General features: G+C 46.2%; 1 protein-coding gene across 1 annotated transcript in view; it reads right to left on the reverse strand.

Annotated features, from left to right (window-relative positions):
* Positions 1-16,269, reverse strand: part of rab15 (RAB15, member RAS oncogene family) — a 233,895-nt gene extending 217,626 nt beyond the window's left edge. Inside the window, exon 1 of the mRNA XM_070878938.1 lies at positions 15,835-16,269. Coding sequence (XP_070735039.1) covers positions 15,835-15,958 — 124 coding nt within the window. The 5' untranslated portion in view covers positions 15,959-16,269. The remainder of the gene's footprint in view (positions 1-15,834) is intronic.
* Positions 16,270-16,510: the final 241 nt, after the last annotated feature.

Raw genomic sequence — 16,510 nt, forward strand, 5'->3', positions numbered from 1 at the left:
CCACGTCAATATATTACCCCCAATACCATGTGCTTTAATTTTGCACACTAATCTCTTGTGTGTGACCTTGTCAAAAGTCTTTTGAAAGTCCAAATACACCACATCCACTGGTTCTCCCTTGTCCACTCTACTAGTTACATCCTCAAAAAATTCAAGAAGATTTGTCAATTATGATTTCCCTTTCATAAAGCCATGCTGACTTGGACCGATCCTGTCACTGCTTTCCAAGTGCGCTGCTATTTCATCTTTAATAATTGATTCCAACATTTTTCCCACCACCGATGTCAGGCTAACCGGTCTATAATTCCCTGTTTTCTCTCTCCCTCCTTTTTAAAAAAGTGGTGCTACATTAGCAACCCTCCAGTCCACAGGAACTGATCCAGAATCAATAGAATTTTGGAAAATGATCACCAATGCATCCACTCTTTCTAGGGCCACTTCCTTAAGTACTCTGGGATGCAGACTATTCGGCCTTGGGGATTTATCAGCCTTCAATCCCATCAATTTCCTTAACACAATTTCCTGACTAATAAGGATTTCCTTCAGTTCCTCCTTTTCGCTAGACCCTCCAATCCATAGTATTTCCAGAAGGTTATTTGAGTCTTCCTTAGTGAAGACAGATCCAAAGTATTTGTTCAATTGGTCTGCCATTTCTTTGTTCCCCATTATAAATTCACTTGATTCTTACTGCAAAGGACCTACGTTGGTCTTCACTAATCTTTTTCTCTTCACATATCTATAGAAGCTTTTACAGTCAGTTTTTATGTTCCCTGCAAGCTTCCTCTCATACTCTATTTCCCCCCTCCTAATTAGACCCTTTGTCCTCCTCTGCTGAATTCTAAATTTCTCCCAGTCCTCAGGTTTGCTGCTTTTTCTGGCCAATTTATATGCCTCTTCCTTGGATTTAACACTATTCTTAATTTCCCTTATTAGCCACTGTTGAGCTACCTTCCCCGTTTTATTTTTACTCCAGACAGGGATGTACAATTGTTGAAGTTCATCCATGTAATCTATAAATGTCTGCCATTGCCTATCCACTGTCAACCCTTTAAGTATCATTTGCCCGTCTATCCTAGCCAATTCACGTCTCATACCATCGAAGTTACCTTTCCTTAAGTTCAGGACCCTAGTCTCTAAATTAACACTGTCACTCTCCATCTTAATAAAGAATTCTACCATATTATGGTCACTCTTCCCCAGGGGGCCTCGCACAACAAGATTGCTAATTAATCCTCTCTCATTACACAACACCCAGTCTAGGATGGCCAGCTCTCTAGTTGATTCTTCAACATATTGGTCTAGAAAACCATCCCTAATACACTCCAGGAAATCCTCCTCCACCGCATTGCTATCAGTTTGGTTAGCCCAATTAATATGTAGGTTAAAGCCGCCCATGATAACTGCTGTACCTTTATTGCACGCATCCCTAATTTCTTGTTTGATGCCATCCCCAACCTCACTACTACTGTTTGGTGGCCTGTACACAAATCCCACTAGCGTTTTCTGCCCTTTGGTATTCCGCAGCTCTATCCATACAGATTCCACATCATCCAAGCTAATGTCCTTCCTTACTATTGCATTAATTTCCTCTTTAACCAGCAACGCCACCCCACCTCCTTTTCCTTTCTGTCTATTCTTTTTGAATATTGAATACCCCTAGATGTTGAGTTGCCAGCCTTGGTAATTCAATCCTAGCACGCCAGGCAAGAAACCCACGGGATCAGGTCGAACTTTGGTTTTACACCCACCTAATAGTATTCTCCACCGAATTCAATGGAGAGTAAAATCAGGTGGGTGTAAAACCAGTGTTGCACCTGATCCCGTCAGTTTCACAAAAAGGCAGGTTATGGCCTTCAGGGAAATAAGGGGAAAAATGAGTTACTTTCTTTACCAAATGCCAATAACTCTAGTAATACTGCACTAATACCTGTTCGGCGTCAGGTTTGCTCTGAGTTTCACCATTCCTACTCTGTGCTAACACATGGTAAAATTCCACATTGTGTCAACAGGCTCCTGCGTCATTCCAGTTGCTATAATAAATCCCAGGAGAAATGCGAATTTGTGAATGAGATCATTCATCAATAGGGTCAAGCATCATTAAAACAGATGACAGCTCATGCACAGTAGGTGGTGAGTCAGCCCTGGGTCTGAGCTTACTACAGTCTGTTTTAGTGCAGCAATCTCCCTAGCAAGCACACAGGAGCTGAATCTTAGATGGTGAATGTGGAGACGGGAATGCAGTGTATTCAATCCTTTGGGGGTGCAGCAACAACTTTTTAATCCAGACAGCCTTCACATAAAATATCTAAAATGAAACAAAAGTGGCTATGAATCTTAAATGCTGAATATTATTAAGCAGAAGGATATGTAGAACCGTAAAGGTTTTCATATGCAATGTTCCTTTAATAAACAACTACAATTGTCTTTTGCGTGTGTACAGAAATACTGCTGCAGTGCTGAAAAGGATTGACATCAAACTAAAAAAAGAAATAAGTTCTCAGGAAATATATTTCAGGCACGTATTTGTATTAGACAGTCTTATTTAACATAAAGTTTCACGCATGGGTTGCACCTGGGTAGAAGTCATATCTATGAGATAAACAAAAGCAGAGCCCTGACTCCAGGCTACATCCGAAATGTTAACTTGTCTTTTTTTCTCTTTACAGGTTCTGACTGATGTGCTGCATATTTCCTTCATTTTATGTTTTTGTTTCAGATTTCCAGCATTTGCAGATTAACGTTTTACTCGTTATATAAATGCAGGGCCTGTGCCAGTTGAGCAGCTGACAAAAGATCATGACCTTCAGAAAGCAAAGTGAACATGGGATGAAAACAAGATCGGCTTTGAGTTACTCTCTCAGTCCCTCTGGGAAATACTCATCCCCTGCTCTGTGACTTCCCCGACAGTACAGCTGAGATCAGAAACTGTACAGACTAATCTGCATTATAGCACAGACACATCGCAAGAAATGATACACTCCAATTCCTCTCCTACTGTGAGTTACAGTAAGAATTAATTTTCCGTTATAAATTATTCTGAATTTTAAAATCAAACATTCAAATTGCATCACTTTCTGACGTGCAAACTTCACTACTGGGAGTTACTAGCTCACTGGGATAATCAACAGTACTTAAAAATAGAGCTAAACCATTTAGGAGAGCAATCAAGAAGCACTTTTTCACACAAATAGTAGTGGAAATCAGTAACTCTGCCCCAAAAAGCAATGGATGCTAGGTCAAGATGGAGATCGATAGATTTTGGTTAGGTAAGGGTATCAAGACAAAGGTGGGTAAATGAGGTACAAATCAGCCATGAGGTAACAGAAGGCGGAACAGATTCAAAGGACTGAATGGCCTACTCTTGTTCCTATGTCGATACTGGATTAACAAGTTAACCTAACATGGCCATGATTGTTTAAGACAAAGGAAGAAACCAAGTGACGCACCATGTCAATATACACCAATCATGCATAAACCCATTGACACATAAACCCTTGATTTCTCTGATTTGTTAAGTACTCACTGTGTGCACATGCAATTAGATGGTGTAACTGTTTTTCAGTTGTACCAACTGAGCAACTGTATGTTTATTTTTCTGGTCAACTAAAGATGACAATTTCATGTGTGCCACTCTAATCCCTGTGGACAGATTTAGTGACTATGGGCCCAAGTTTCGGGCCGCGCCTAAAACGGCGCAGCCCCGACCTGGACACCCGTTTTTCGCGCCACAAAGTGCGTATAAAAAAAAATTACAGATTCTCCGGCTCCCTGCTGGTTCTCTTGAGTCGGGCGCGGTGCAGCACGAGTTGTAGGGGGCGGAGCCAGGTCCCTGCGCTGAAAACAGTGCCAGGACCTCTGCACATGCGCGCTACAGTAGGCGCGCATGTGCAGTAGCTCCAGGCGCCCAAAACTGTGTGGGAGGGGCCCGAAGCACGCAGCCCCTAGCCCTGGCCGAATGGCCTCACTGGGGCAGCGTGCATAAGGCTGCCTCCCACGCCCAGCTCCTGCTTCCTCCCGACTCGACTCCCGCTCCGCTCCACACCCCCCCCTCCCCCGCCCCCGACCCGACCTCCCTCCCACCCCCCCGACCCGACCCGCGCTCCCGACACACCCACCCCGCCCCGGACCGAACCCGACACCGACCCGACTCCCGCTCCCCCCCCACCCCGGACCGGACCCAACCCGACACCCCGGACTGGACCCAACCCTCGCTCCCCCCCCCCACCTGGCCTCCCTCTCCCTCCCTCCCTCCCACCAACCCCCGACCCGACCCGCACCCCCGACCACCCCCCCCCCCCCACCACCCGGACCGGACCCGACCCAACCTGACCTCCCTCCCCCCCACCCCCCCCAACCCGACCCGAACCGAACCGACCTCCCTCCGCCCCCCCCCCGACCCGACCCGCGCTCCCGACCCCGGACCTGACCCGACCCAACGCCACCTACCTGTGAATCTGGTGCTGGGGACGGGCCCTGCCCGAAGACTTGGGCCCGGCCCATTCAGCCTCCCCCGCCCTTCTCCTTTACTTCACTTACTCCATTCTAAGTTAGTTTGGAGTAAGTTTTCACTGCCTAAACATTGAAAAGAGGCGTAAGTGGCCGGACACGCCCCCTGTTGAAAATAAAATTCTGTTCCAAAGTGAAACTGTTTCAACTGACTAGAACTGGAGCAAACTAAATGCCGAGAATTTGAATTTCTAAGATACTCCATTCTACACCAGTTGCTCCAAAAAATCAGGAGCAACTGAGGCTGAAACTTGGGCCCTATATGTTGACTTGGAGGGAGAAAAAAAACGATGGAAAAAACCCATTTTCAGAAAGGACGCGACTGCTGCCAACGTCCGCTTGGGTTTTTTGTTTGTTGTCGCCAGACTTCACAAAATGAGGAATAAAGAAGCGGATTTTGAGAATTCTGTTAGAACCGTTAATTTTAAATAAAATTCCAACTGTGAGTTTATTTTTTTAAGTTGTTTGTCCTTCAAGACAGCATTTCTTAAACTGGCAAAATCACCAGTAATATTAAGCCAACCTAGTAACATTAATGAAACAAAGTTAAATTAATCCAACCACAGTAACATTACTGAAACTTTATTAGCGATGTGCGTCAGCACTTCTCAGTTCCTCCGTCTGTTGTAGCGAACGCTACTTTTTCAAATTTGGGATCTGACAGTTTTGCACAGTCAAACAACCTTTATTCCCTACCTCCACTGCATATAACAAGATACGGGCTCATTGTGTTGGGAGCAATATATTAGCATGGATAGAGGATTGGTTAACAGATAAACAGAGAGTAGGGATAAACGGGTCATTTTGTAGTTGGCAGGCTGTTACTACTGGGATGCCGCAAGGATCAGTGCTGGGGCCTCAGCTATTTACAATTTATATTAATGACTTAGATGAAGGGACCGAGTGTAATGCATCCAAGTTTGCTGACAATACAAAACTAGGTGGAAAAGTAAGCTGTGAGAAAAATACAGAGTCTGCAAAGGGATATAGGCAGGTTAAGTGAGTGGGCAATAAGTTGGCAGATGGAGTATATGTGGGGAAATGTGAGGTTATTCACTTTGGTAGGAAGAATAGAAAAGCAGAATATTTTATAAATGGTAAGAAACTTTTAAATGTTGTTCAGAGAGATTTGAGTGTCCTTATAGACGAAACACAAAAAGTTAACTTGCAGGTACAGCAAGCAATTAGGAAGGCAAGCAATTAGGTATGTTGGCCTTTATTGCAAGGAGATTGAAGTACAAGAGTAAGGAAGTCTTGCTGCAATTGTACAGGGCTTTGGTGAGACCACTTCTGGAGTAGTGTGCACAGTTTTGGTCTCCATACCTAAGGGAAAATATTCTTGCCTTAGAGGAGTTGCAATGAAGTTCACTGGATTGATTCCTGGGATGAGAGGATTTTCTTATAAGAGGAATGGGCCTATATTCTCTGGAATTTAGAAGAATGAGAGGTGATCTGATTGAAACATGTAAGATTCTGAGGGGGATAGACAGGGTAGATGCTGAGAGGCTGTTTTCCCTGGCTGGAGAGTCTAGAACTAGGGGGCATAGTCTCAGGATAAGGGGTCAGCCATTTAGGACAGAGGTGAGAAGAAATGTCTTCACTCAAAGGGTTGTGAATCTTTGAAATTCTCTACCCGAGAGAGCTGTGGATGCTCAGTCAAGGCATGGGAGCATTAGATTTTTGGACTCTGAGGGAATCAAGGGTTATGAAGTTGAGGTCAAAGACCAACCATGATCTTATTGAATGGCGGAGCAGGCTCAAGGGACCTTATGGCCTACTCCTGCTCCTATTTCTTATATTCTTATGTAACTAATAAACAGAAGTGTTCAAAGAAAATGAGAAAACCACAATTAAAAAAAAAACACAGCTATGATTTTTCTCTTGCATTGCTGCAGCAGTGATTACCCTTTAATTCCTGGCGAGAGATTGCAGAATGGAGGCGTTTGCAACCCTAATTGGAATGCATTAAAAAAGGCAAAATGTTTAACTCGAGTGCAATGTGATACCAGGCAGCCAGCAATTTGTAGGATCAGAACTATATTAAAATAATTTCCTGTAAATTCCAGAATGTGCTAAAAGACATATGACTAAACATCTGTGATCCTGATATCCAGCACTCTCGGTAATCCAGTGGTGCCAGGCACCAGTTTGTTGGATGTAATTGTTTTCCCATGTGGTCAGGGTATGGCATGAGACACAGTAAAACCTGATGACAAAGGTTAAAGAAAAGGAGTAAAAAGTAAAAAATAGAAAAGGAGACAGCACTGGCTCTGCAAAATTTGTGTTTTATCTCAGCAGATCTATTGTGACCTCATGGTTCTATATTACGTACCCAAAGCATAGGTCTCGGCTACTATCGATGACTGCAAAACAAAGCACATCCTTCGCTCTATTTCTTCTCTTCTTCTTAGGTGCTCCCTCGAATTGAGGATGACTTGCTTCCACGCCAAAAAGGGATGAGTTCACAGGTGTTTCAAGGAAGGACGTAATATTCCAAGTCCCGAACTGCATATTGGAGGGTGGAAGATGCCTGCGCTTGGATTTTTTTAACGTGTGGTGGCCGTTGCACACCAGCCACCACACGGGCTTGACAGAGCTAGGTCTTGGTCCAGTGGCAAGGATTAATCAAGACGACTGGAGAACAGCTCTGCTGCACGGACCTAGTGCACGCACACATCGCAGTGTGGGCTGGCCCGCGCTGCCACTGGGCCCTCGCCTCTTCTGGGCCCCGAACTCTCGCCTCTCCTGGGCCCTGATCACATCACTCTGCAATCTCTCGCCGTTCTTTCGCCCCGACTTCGCCACTCCTGCTGTACCTGCCCATGCTCCAATCACCAAGCTGGGTTATGGTGATGTCCAATCCAGTCGCCCTCTTCACAGCTGTCGCCCTCCCGGACGGGCTCGAGCTGTACCTTGCAGTGGTATGTGTTATATATGTAAACTTGTATGTACAGCCACCAGAGTGCTCATCCCCTGCAGTCCCAAGAGATCCCATAATCCCTTGGGAGCACAGGTATTTAAGGAGGCCTCACAGGTTGGAGAGGAACTCTGGAGACCTGCAATAAAAGACTACGGTCACACTTTACTTTGAGCTCACAGTGTTCAGTCTGACTCTTTCTGCATACATAACAACTGGCGATGAGATACAGATAGCGAACCTAAAGATGCAGAGAACAGTGGGCATCCTGGAGAAATTCTTGGAGGGAGATGATTGGGAAACTTTTTTGGAGCGACTCGACCAATACTTCGTGGCCAACGAGCTAGATGAGGAAAAGAACACTGCCAAATGAAGGGCGATCCTCCTCACCGTCTGTGGGGTAGCAACGTATGATCTCATGAAGAATCTGCTCACTCCAGCAAAACCCATGAGAAATCGTATGACGATTTGTGCACACTGGTCCGAGAGCATTTCAACCCGAAGGAAAGCGTTCTGATGGCGAAGTACTGGTTCTACACCTACAAAAGGTCTAAAGGCCAGGAAGTGGTGAGTTATATCACCGAGCTAAGATGCCTTGCAAGACATTGCGAATTTGAAGGACATTTGGAGCACATGCTCAAAGAGACTTTTTCGTACTTGGCATTGGCCACGAAACCATACTTCGCAAACTTTTGACTGTAGAGATCTCAACCTTGAGTAAGGCCACAGCGATAGCCCAGGCGTTCATTGCCACCAGTGACAATACGAAGCAAATCTCTCAGCACACAAGTGCTGCTACAAATACTGTGAACAAAGTGATGTTGTTTTCGAATCGCAACATACAGGGCAGCTCACACATGCCTGCAGCTGCACGTCCATAGATGTCCCAGAGACCACCATCAAGGGTGATGAATGCAAGGCCATTAACATCTTGTTGGCGCTGCGGGGTGATCATCGTTTCCATTCATGCTGATTCAAAGAGTATGTTTGCAAGGGCTGTGGAACAATGGGACACCTCCAACGTATGTGCAGGCGAGCTGTTAATCCTGTTAAACCTGCAAACCACCATGTTACAGAGGAGGACAGATCCACGGAGGATCATGACGAACCAGCGCCTCAGACCGAGGAGGCAGAGGTACATGGGGTGCACACATTCACCACGAATTGTCCCCCGATAATGCTGAATGTTGAACTAAATGGACTCCCGGTGTCACTGGAACTGGACACGGGCTCGAGCCAGTCCACCATGGGCAAAAAGACTTTCAAAAGATTGTGGTGCAACAAGGCCTCAAGGCCAGTCTTAACTCCAATTCGTACGAAACTAAGAACTTACACGAAAGAAGTGATTCCTGTAATCGGCAGTGCCACCATAAAAGTCTCCTATGATTGAGCGGTGCACAAGCTACTACTCTGGGTGGTACCGGGCGATGGTCCCACGCTGCTCGGCAGGAGCTGGCTGGGAAAGATACGCTGGAACTGGGACGACATCCGAGCACTATCGCCCGCTGACGACACTTCGTGTGCCCAGGTCTTAAACAAGTTACCTTCGCTGTTCGAACCAGGCATTGGGAAATTACAAGGAGCAAAAGTGAAGAGCCACCTAATTCCGGGGGCATGAACCATCCATCACAAGGCGAGAGCAGTACCGTACATGATGAGAGAAAGGGTAGAGATCGAGCTAGACCGGCTGCAACGAAAGGGCATCATTTCACCGATCGAGTTCAACGAGTGGGCCAGACCGATCTTCCCTGTCCTCAAGGGAAACGACACCGTCAGAATCTGTGGTGATTAAAAAGTAACTATCAATCGTTTCTCCCTGCAGGACCAATACCCACTACCAAAGGCCGACGACCTCTTTGCAACGCTAGCGGGAGGAAAGACGTTCACTAAGCTGGATCTGACTTCAGCCTACATGACGCAGGAACTGGAGGAATCATCGAAGGGCCTTACCTGCATCAACACGCACAAAGGTCTTTTTGTTCATAACAGATGCCCGTTTGGAATTCGATCAGCAGCGGCGATATTCCAGAGAAATATGGAAAGCTTACTGAAGTCAGTCCCGCACACTGTGGTCTTCCAGGACGACATCTTGGTCACAGGTCGGAACACAGTCGAGCATCTGCAGAACCTGGAGGAGGTTCAACCGCGTGGGGCTCAGGTTAAAATCGAAGTGCGTTTTCCTGGCGCCTGAAGTGGAGTTCTTGGGAAGGAGGATTGCGACGGACGACATCAGGCTCACCAACGCGAAGACGGAGGCAATCTAGAACGCACCAAGGCTACAGAACGTGATGGAGCTGTGGTTGTTTCTGGGACTCCTGAACTGCTTTGGTAACTTCTTACCGGGTCTCAGCACACTGTTAGAACCACTGCATGTCTTACCACGAAAAGGGGACCAATGGGTTCGGGGCAAAAGCCAAGAAAATGCTTTTGTAAAAGCGAGAAAATTGTTATGCTCAAACAAATTGCTTGTGTTGTATGATCCATGTAAGCGTTTGGTACTAGCATGTCATGCATCGTCATATGGTGTCGGGTGTGTATTGGAACAAGCTAATTATTTCGGGAAGCTGCAACCGTTGCTTATGCATCCAGGAGTCTGTCTAAGGCTGAGAGAGCCTACAACATGATTGAGAAAGAAGCGTTAGCGTGTGTCAATGGGGTAAAGAAAATGCATCATACCTGTTTGGGCTAAAATTCGACTTGGAAACTGACCATAAGCCACTTATATCCCTGTTTTCCGAGAGTAAAGGGATCAATACCAACGCATCATCCCGCATCCAGAGATGGGCGCTCATGTTGTCCGCATACAACTACGCCATCCGCCACAGGCCAAGCACAGAAAACTGCGCCAGTGCTCTCAGTAGGCTGTCATTGCCCACCATGGGGGTGGAAATGGCGTAGCCCGCAGATTTAGCCATGGTTATGGAAGCATTTGAGAGTGAGCAATCACCCGTCACTGCCCGGCAGATCAAAACCTGGACGAGCCAGGGCCCCTTATTATCTCTAGTCAAAAGCTGTGTGCTTCACGGGAGCTGGTCCAGTGTCGCAGTGGAAATGCAGGAAGAGATAAAGCCATTCCAGCGGCGCAAAGATGAAATGTCTATACAGGCAAACTGTCTTCTGTGGGGCAATCGAGTAGTGGTCCCCAAGAAGGGCAGAGACACCTTCATCAATGACCTCCACTGTACGCACCCTGGCATTGTAATGTTGAAAGCGACAGCCAGATCCCACGTGTGGTGGCCCGGTATCGATGCGGACTTAGAGTCCTGTGTTCACAGATGTAATACATGCTCGCAGTTAAGCAATGTACCCAGGGAGGCGCCGCTAAGTTTATGGTCTTGGCCCTCCAAACCATGGTCTAGGGTACACGTCGACTATGCAGGCCCGTTCTTGGGTAAAATGTTCCTTGTGGTTGTAGATGCATACTCCAAGTGGATTGAATGTGAGATAATGTCAGCTAGCATGTTCGCTGCCACTACTGAAAGCCTGCGGGCCATGTTTGCCACACACGGCCTACCCGATGTCCTGGTGAGCGACAACGGACCAAGTTTTACCAGTGCTGAGTTCAAAGAATTCATGACCCGTATCAGGATCAAACATGTCACAAATGCCCCGTTTAAACCAGCGTCCAGGCAGAGAGAGCAGTGCAAACCATTAAGCAAGGCTTGAAGAGGGTAACTGAAGGCTCACTGCAGACTCGCTTATCCCGAGTCCTGCTTATCTATCGCATGCGACCCCACTCGCTCACTGGGATCCCACCTGCTGAACTGCTCATGAAAAGAACACTTAAGACAAGGCTCTCGTTAGTTCACCCTGATCTACATGAACAGGTAGAGAGCAAGCGGCTTCAACAAAGTACATACTATAATAGTGCAAATGTATCACGCGAGATTGAAAGCAATGATCCTATATTTGTATTGAGTTATGGACAAGGTCCCAGGTGGCTTCCCGGCACTATCGTGGCCAAAGAGGGGAGCAGGGTGTTTCGGGTCAAACTTTCAAATGGACTCACTCACCGGAAACACTTGGACCAAATCAAACTCAGATTCACGGACTATCCTGAGCAATCCATCTTGGACCCTGCCTTTTTTGATCCCCCAACATACACACCAGTGGCAACCGGCACCACGGTTGACCACGAAGCAGAACCCATCATCCACAGCAGCCCAGCAGGACCCAACAAGCCAGGCAGCCCAACAAGGCCAGCTGCACAGCATCCCAGCGAGGGCCCAACAAATGATCCAACAATACCAGCTTTCACACCGAGATGATCAACCAGGGCAAGAATCGACTCACATTGTAAATAGTTACACTATTGACTTTGGTGGGGAGTTTGTTATATACGTAAACTTGTACTTACTCTCTGCAGCCACCAGAGGGCTCATCCCCTGGAGTCCCAAGGGATCCCATAATCCCTTGGGAGCACAGATATTTAAGGAGGCCTCACAGGTTGGAGACCTGCAATAAAAGGTCTCATTTTACTTTGAACTCACTATGTTCAGTCTGACTCTTTCTCCTTTTATGGCCCCGCCCTGCCGTTAATGGTCTCTCACAGGTCGAGGCCGCCACACTCATTATTCAGTTGAAACACTCCGACTTATAACATTGCAATAAAGTTTACTGTTAGATTTAGAAACTGAACTAGTATCCCTCAGATAAAATTTGTAAGTGCTGAAAAAGTTGGAGGGTTTTCTAAAATTAATTTAGAATTGCAAGCAACACTACCAAAAAAATTCAACTGGTCAGTGGTTACTTATTCATTGCGGTTTGGAAGACAATGTTATGCACAAAATGGCTACCGGGCACTACGTACATAAAACAGTGACTGGACTTCAGAGTAATAATTATATGAGGAGTGTATTAGGGTGTTTCTGAGAGATGAGATAAGTGCATGTCTGTGTTTCCCCATTAAGGACACGTAGTTTCGAGTACTGGGTTTTTATATGTGTGAGCAGACTGGCTGACGAAACTCGATGGGAGTGCCTAAAATTCAAATTCATCTCCCAGAGATTGTGGTGAGCTCACAGCTTGCTCAACAGTTATGCACATAGTTTAAAAGGACAGCACTTGTGCTTCATATGAATCTGCCGATGACCAAGTGATAGGAAGCACCAAAATCAGATTCATCAATTTAACTGCAAAAATGGATGGGTAAAAATGAGGGTCAGTAAGGATTTTTTTGGGGTTAGTCAGATGTTTGACACATCAAGAACCTATCGCCATGCTTAAATGTTGCCAAACTGGAAAACTAAAGAAATTGATATGAATAGTTTCCATAAGCCATATCGTGAGTTCCCACTCTCCTCCCAAAGGTGCACATCCTCCCTACAGAAAAATGTAGATGCAAATTAGCAAGAGGGGGCAAAGAGCGTACTGGAGTTTATTAAGCTACAATGGTACAGTTCATTAACTTGGACCAAAAATGCAAAAAGAATTATGCTGGAAATTTGAAACAAATTCAGAAAATGCTGGAAACATCCAGCCGGTCAGGCAGCATCGATGGAGAGAACAGACATGCTAATGTTTCAGGTATAGATCCCTCATCATTACTGGGGAAAAAATTACAGATGAACAGTCTTAATAAAGAAATGAAGGATGAAAAAACCACATGCATGCACGCACACATGCACGAGAGGAAGCAGAAGTATCCTGTTGGATAACAACTTTGGGTGAATGTAATGGATTGGAATGGAAAGGGTTGATCAGGTGAAGATTGCTAGTATAGTACTGTCAATGATTTGTTTCTATTTAATAAGGTTACTGAACACATTGTAGCTGTGAGTATGGCCAAGCTAGTATACAAATACTCTTGTGGCAAGTGCTGAGGTTAGGATTACATAGGATTTACAGCACGGAAGCAGGCCATTCAGCCCATGCCGGTGTTTATGCTCCACCCAAGCCTCCTCCTGTCTTTCCTCATCTAAATCTATCTGCTTAACCCTCTATTCCCTTTTGCCTCATATGCTTATCTAGCCTCTCCTTAAATGAATCTGTACTATTTGCCGCAACTACTCCCTGTGGCAACAAGTGGAATGTCCTCTAAATCCTGTGGTCAAATCTGCTATTTTCCTGGTATACTTGAAGTAATTCACAAAAAAAGTTTAATTTCAATATACATATACATGTGGTTGTATCTAATTTGGCAGGCCTGAACCCAAATTATATTTAGAGACACTGCACCTATCTGGCTAACAATCTGTATATGTGTTTCTGCTCGCAGGCTGCTGGAGTCTGTTCCACTTTGCGAACTTGTCACATATTCTCTGCGTCTTTTAAAAGTATATTATTTCTTTTATGCATCTTCCTATTGTCTCATGTTAATTCTACTTCAACCATTTAACCATCCTCTGTTTTACATTTAAGTACTTTACAGTTGTGTGTGTTCTCTCCATAAATACTGACTGAATGCTGTCTGTTTCCAGCATTCTGTTTGAATTAGCAGGGAGTGCTGGTAAACTTCCCATTGCTTGCTCTCATACAAACACCCTATCCACTCACACGCTGGCTTGCAGGGTTATCTGGAGCCAAGTGGGAATCTCACCTGCAATGATAGATCGAGACCCCTGGAGGTGCTTTTACCTGGCAATTCCTTTTGTTTCTGTCTTGAATTTGTGTATTGGTTTAAAATGTATCCACTATTAACAGCAGGAGGAGAGAAGGCTGGGGAGAAAATGGCAAAGGATAGTCATGCATGGCCTTCGAAAACAGCTGCAATGGAGTGGAGTTCAGCAAGGAGCTGTCAGTCCAGGAGCTGCCTTGGACACCGAAGACACCCAGCTCCAACTCTGTCGATCTATCTACTTTGCCAGACTACTTCTCCAAAATCTAATCTTGGATGAGCTTCAATATCCTTCAGTTGAACATCGGGAAGACAGTCCCAACAGAAAATTTGATTCCATCCCTATCCCTGGCCATTATCTTAGGCTGAGTCAGAAAATTCACAAACTCGCCGTCTATTCAGCCCTGAGGTGAGCTTCTGGCCCCCTATCCTCTCCATTACAAAGACTGCTTACTTCCACCTCCATAATGTTGCATGTCTCTGCTCCTACCTCAGCCCATTTGCTACTGAAACCCACATTCATGTATCTGGTATCTCGATACTTCACTATTTTAATGCTCTCCTGGTCAGCTGCCCATCCTCCATTAATATCAGCCCATCCAAAACTCTGTAGTCTATATCCTGTCCTGTACCAAATCTCGCACAGCGATCACCACTGTCCTTGCTGATCTACATTGGCTCCCAGTCCTGATGACTGAGATTGAAAATTCTCATCCTTGTATTTAAATTCTTTCACTGTCTTGTGCCTCTCTATCTCTGTAACCTCCTCCAGCTCAACAACCCTCCTAACTCTTCATTCCTCCAAATATGGCCTTTTGTGCTTCTCCCCGCTCCCTTCGCTCCACCAATAGTAGCTGTGTCTTCTGCCTCTAGGCCCAATGCTCCATCCAGAAGCCCTTCCGACTCTCTAGAGCCTCTTTAATATCCACCTCTTTGACCGTGTTTTTGGTTCCCTCCATCCAATAGCTCCTTCTTTTGCTCTTTTGCACTTTGTTCACTCAATGTGCCATCCTACCCTATTTATAATTCCATACTTTTCATCAGGCTTGCTGAATTTCAATGTGAGTCACTCAAGGTTGGTTTGTATACACTTTAGAATGTAGTCTATGGTGGGAGAACCATTTGCAGCGAATACACTCCTCTGGTGTAAATGTGCTCGGGTCCCATCACTGAGCCAGACTATTTAACGCTTTCTTGCCGGACTTCAGACATGACTGGTACAAGTGAATCTGCCACAAGGATTGGCGGCTCCAGTCATGTCTTTGAGAGCCAGCTTGACCCTAAAGCGACCCCAATTACCTGATCCCCTCACATGAAGTTCGTGAAAGGGTGGCACAACCTTCCTTACAATCTATTCCATCCCCCCTCCACCCACATACACCGCTTAATAATGTCTTTAAATGTATGTCTTGCACACAACCTGTACCAATCCGGCGTCACCGCAAACAATGCAACTGTTTGCAAATTCGCGGAGCAGATTTCAGTTCAATGGGAATCCACTGCTGGGTGCACTTCTGCTGGTTGCCTCGTGTGTTAGAACCAGCTACAAACATGGATATGCATTTTATGTTAAAAACTCGACAACTGACTCGCAGATCTCCCCTTGACTTTGAAATGCGGCAACTGGAAACTTCCAATAGATTCCCCACTTCCACAAGTCGGAAACACATTGCAAAGCGACACGGCCAGCCCGTGCCCACCTCGGAGAAAGCGGCCGGAGAGAGGCTGCTCCAAGTCTTGTCAATGCACAAAACAACCCGGTTTAATGACTGAGTGTGGTGAGCGGCGCCTGACAGTGTTGCAACATAAAGCGCACACCTTCCCCGATCTCTCTCTCTCTTTCGCTTTCCCTTACCTATAGTGGAAATGTGGGAAGCATGGAATTCGTTGTCGGTGAACCGGCAGAGCAGGCAAGTCTTCCCCACTCCGGAGTCTCCGATCAGCAGCAGTCTGAATAACACATCGTACTGCTTGGCCATGGCGTGTCCTCATGGGCTGCAGGCGCGCCGATCACTTCAAACCGTGCAGCGAAAGCCCGGTCGCCGCTCTTTTATTCCGCTCCAGTCCCATGTCTGCCCCGGACCAGGCAAGCTGATGATCGGAGAGCTTCTGTATGTTGTCCACCCTCCAGACCCCCCTTATGTTGTGTGTGGGGAGGGGGGGTAAATAATATCAACTACTTTCATTATTTAGCAGGTGATCATCACATTCGCGCCGCCGCCTCGGGGATACCTGCCCGGTGACTTGTGAGGAGACACGGAGCGTGTGTGAGAGTGCGGGATGTGGGATGTGGGGAGGGGGAGGCTGGGTGTCTGCATTCAGTGACGCGGCGGGAGGGGCTCCACCTCTCGGAAGCTGCAGCGCCGCCATCCATTGGCAAACGCTCTCCCCCCCTCCCCCCCTCCCCTCTCTCTTTCAGCCTATTGTCCGAATTGTTCGGTGGGGGGTGTTAACACAATTAATTCGCTGAATTCTCGTCTTTTGTCTTATTTTATTTGGCCTGCTGGTTTGATTTATCTATTTCGTTTTGC

Source organism: Pristiophorus japonicus, chromosome 4 (assembly GCF_044704955.1).
Source record: "Pristiophorus japonicus isolate sPriJap1 chromosome 4, sPriJap1.hap1, whole genome shotgun sequence".
Taxonomy (NCBI): domain Eukaryota; kingdom Metazoa; phylum Chordata; class Chondrichthyes; family Pristiophoridae; genus Pristiophorus; species Pristiophorus japonicus.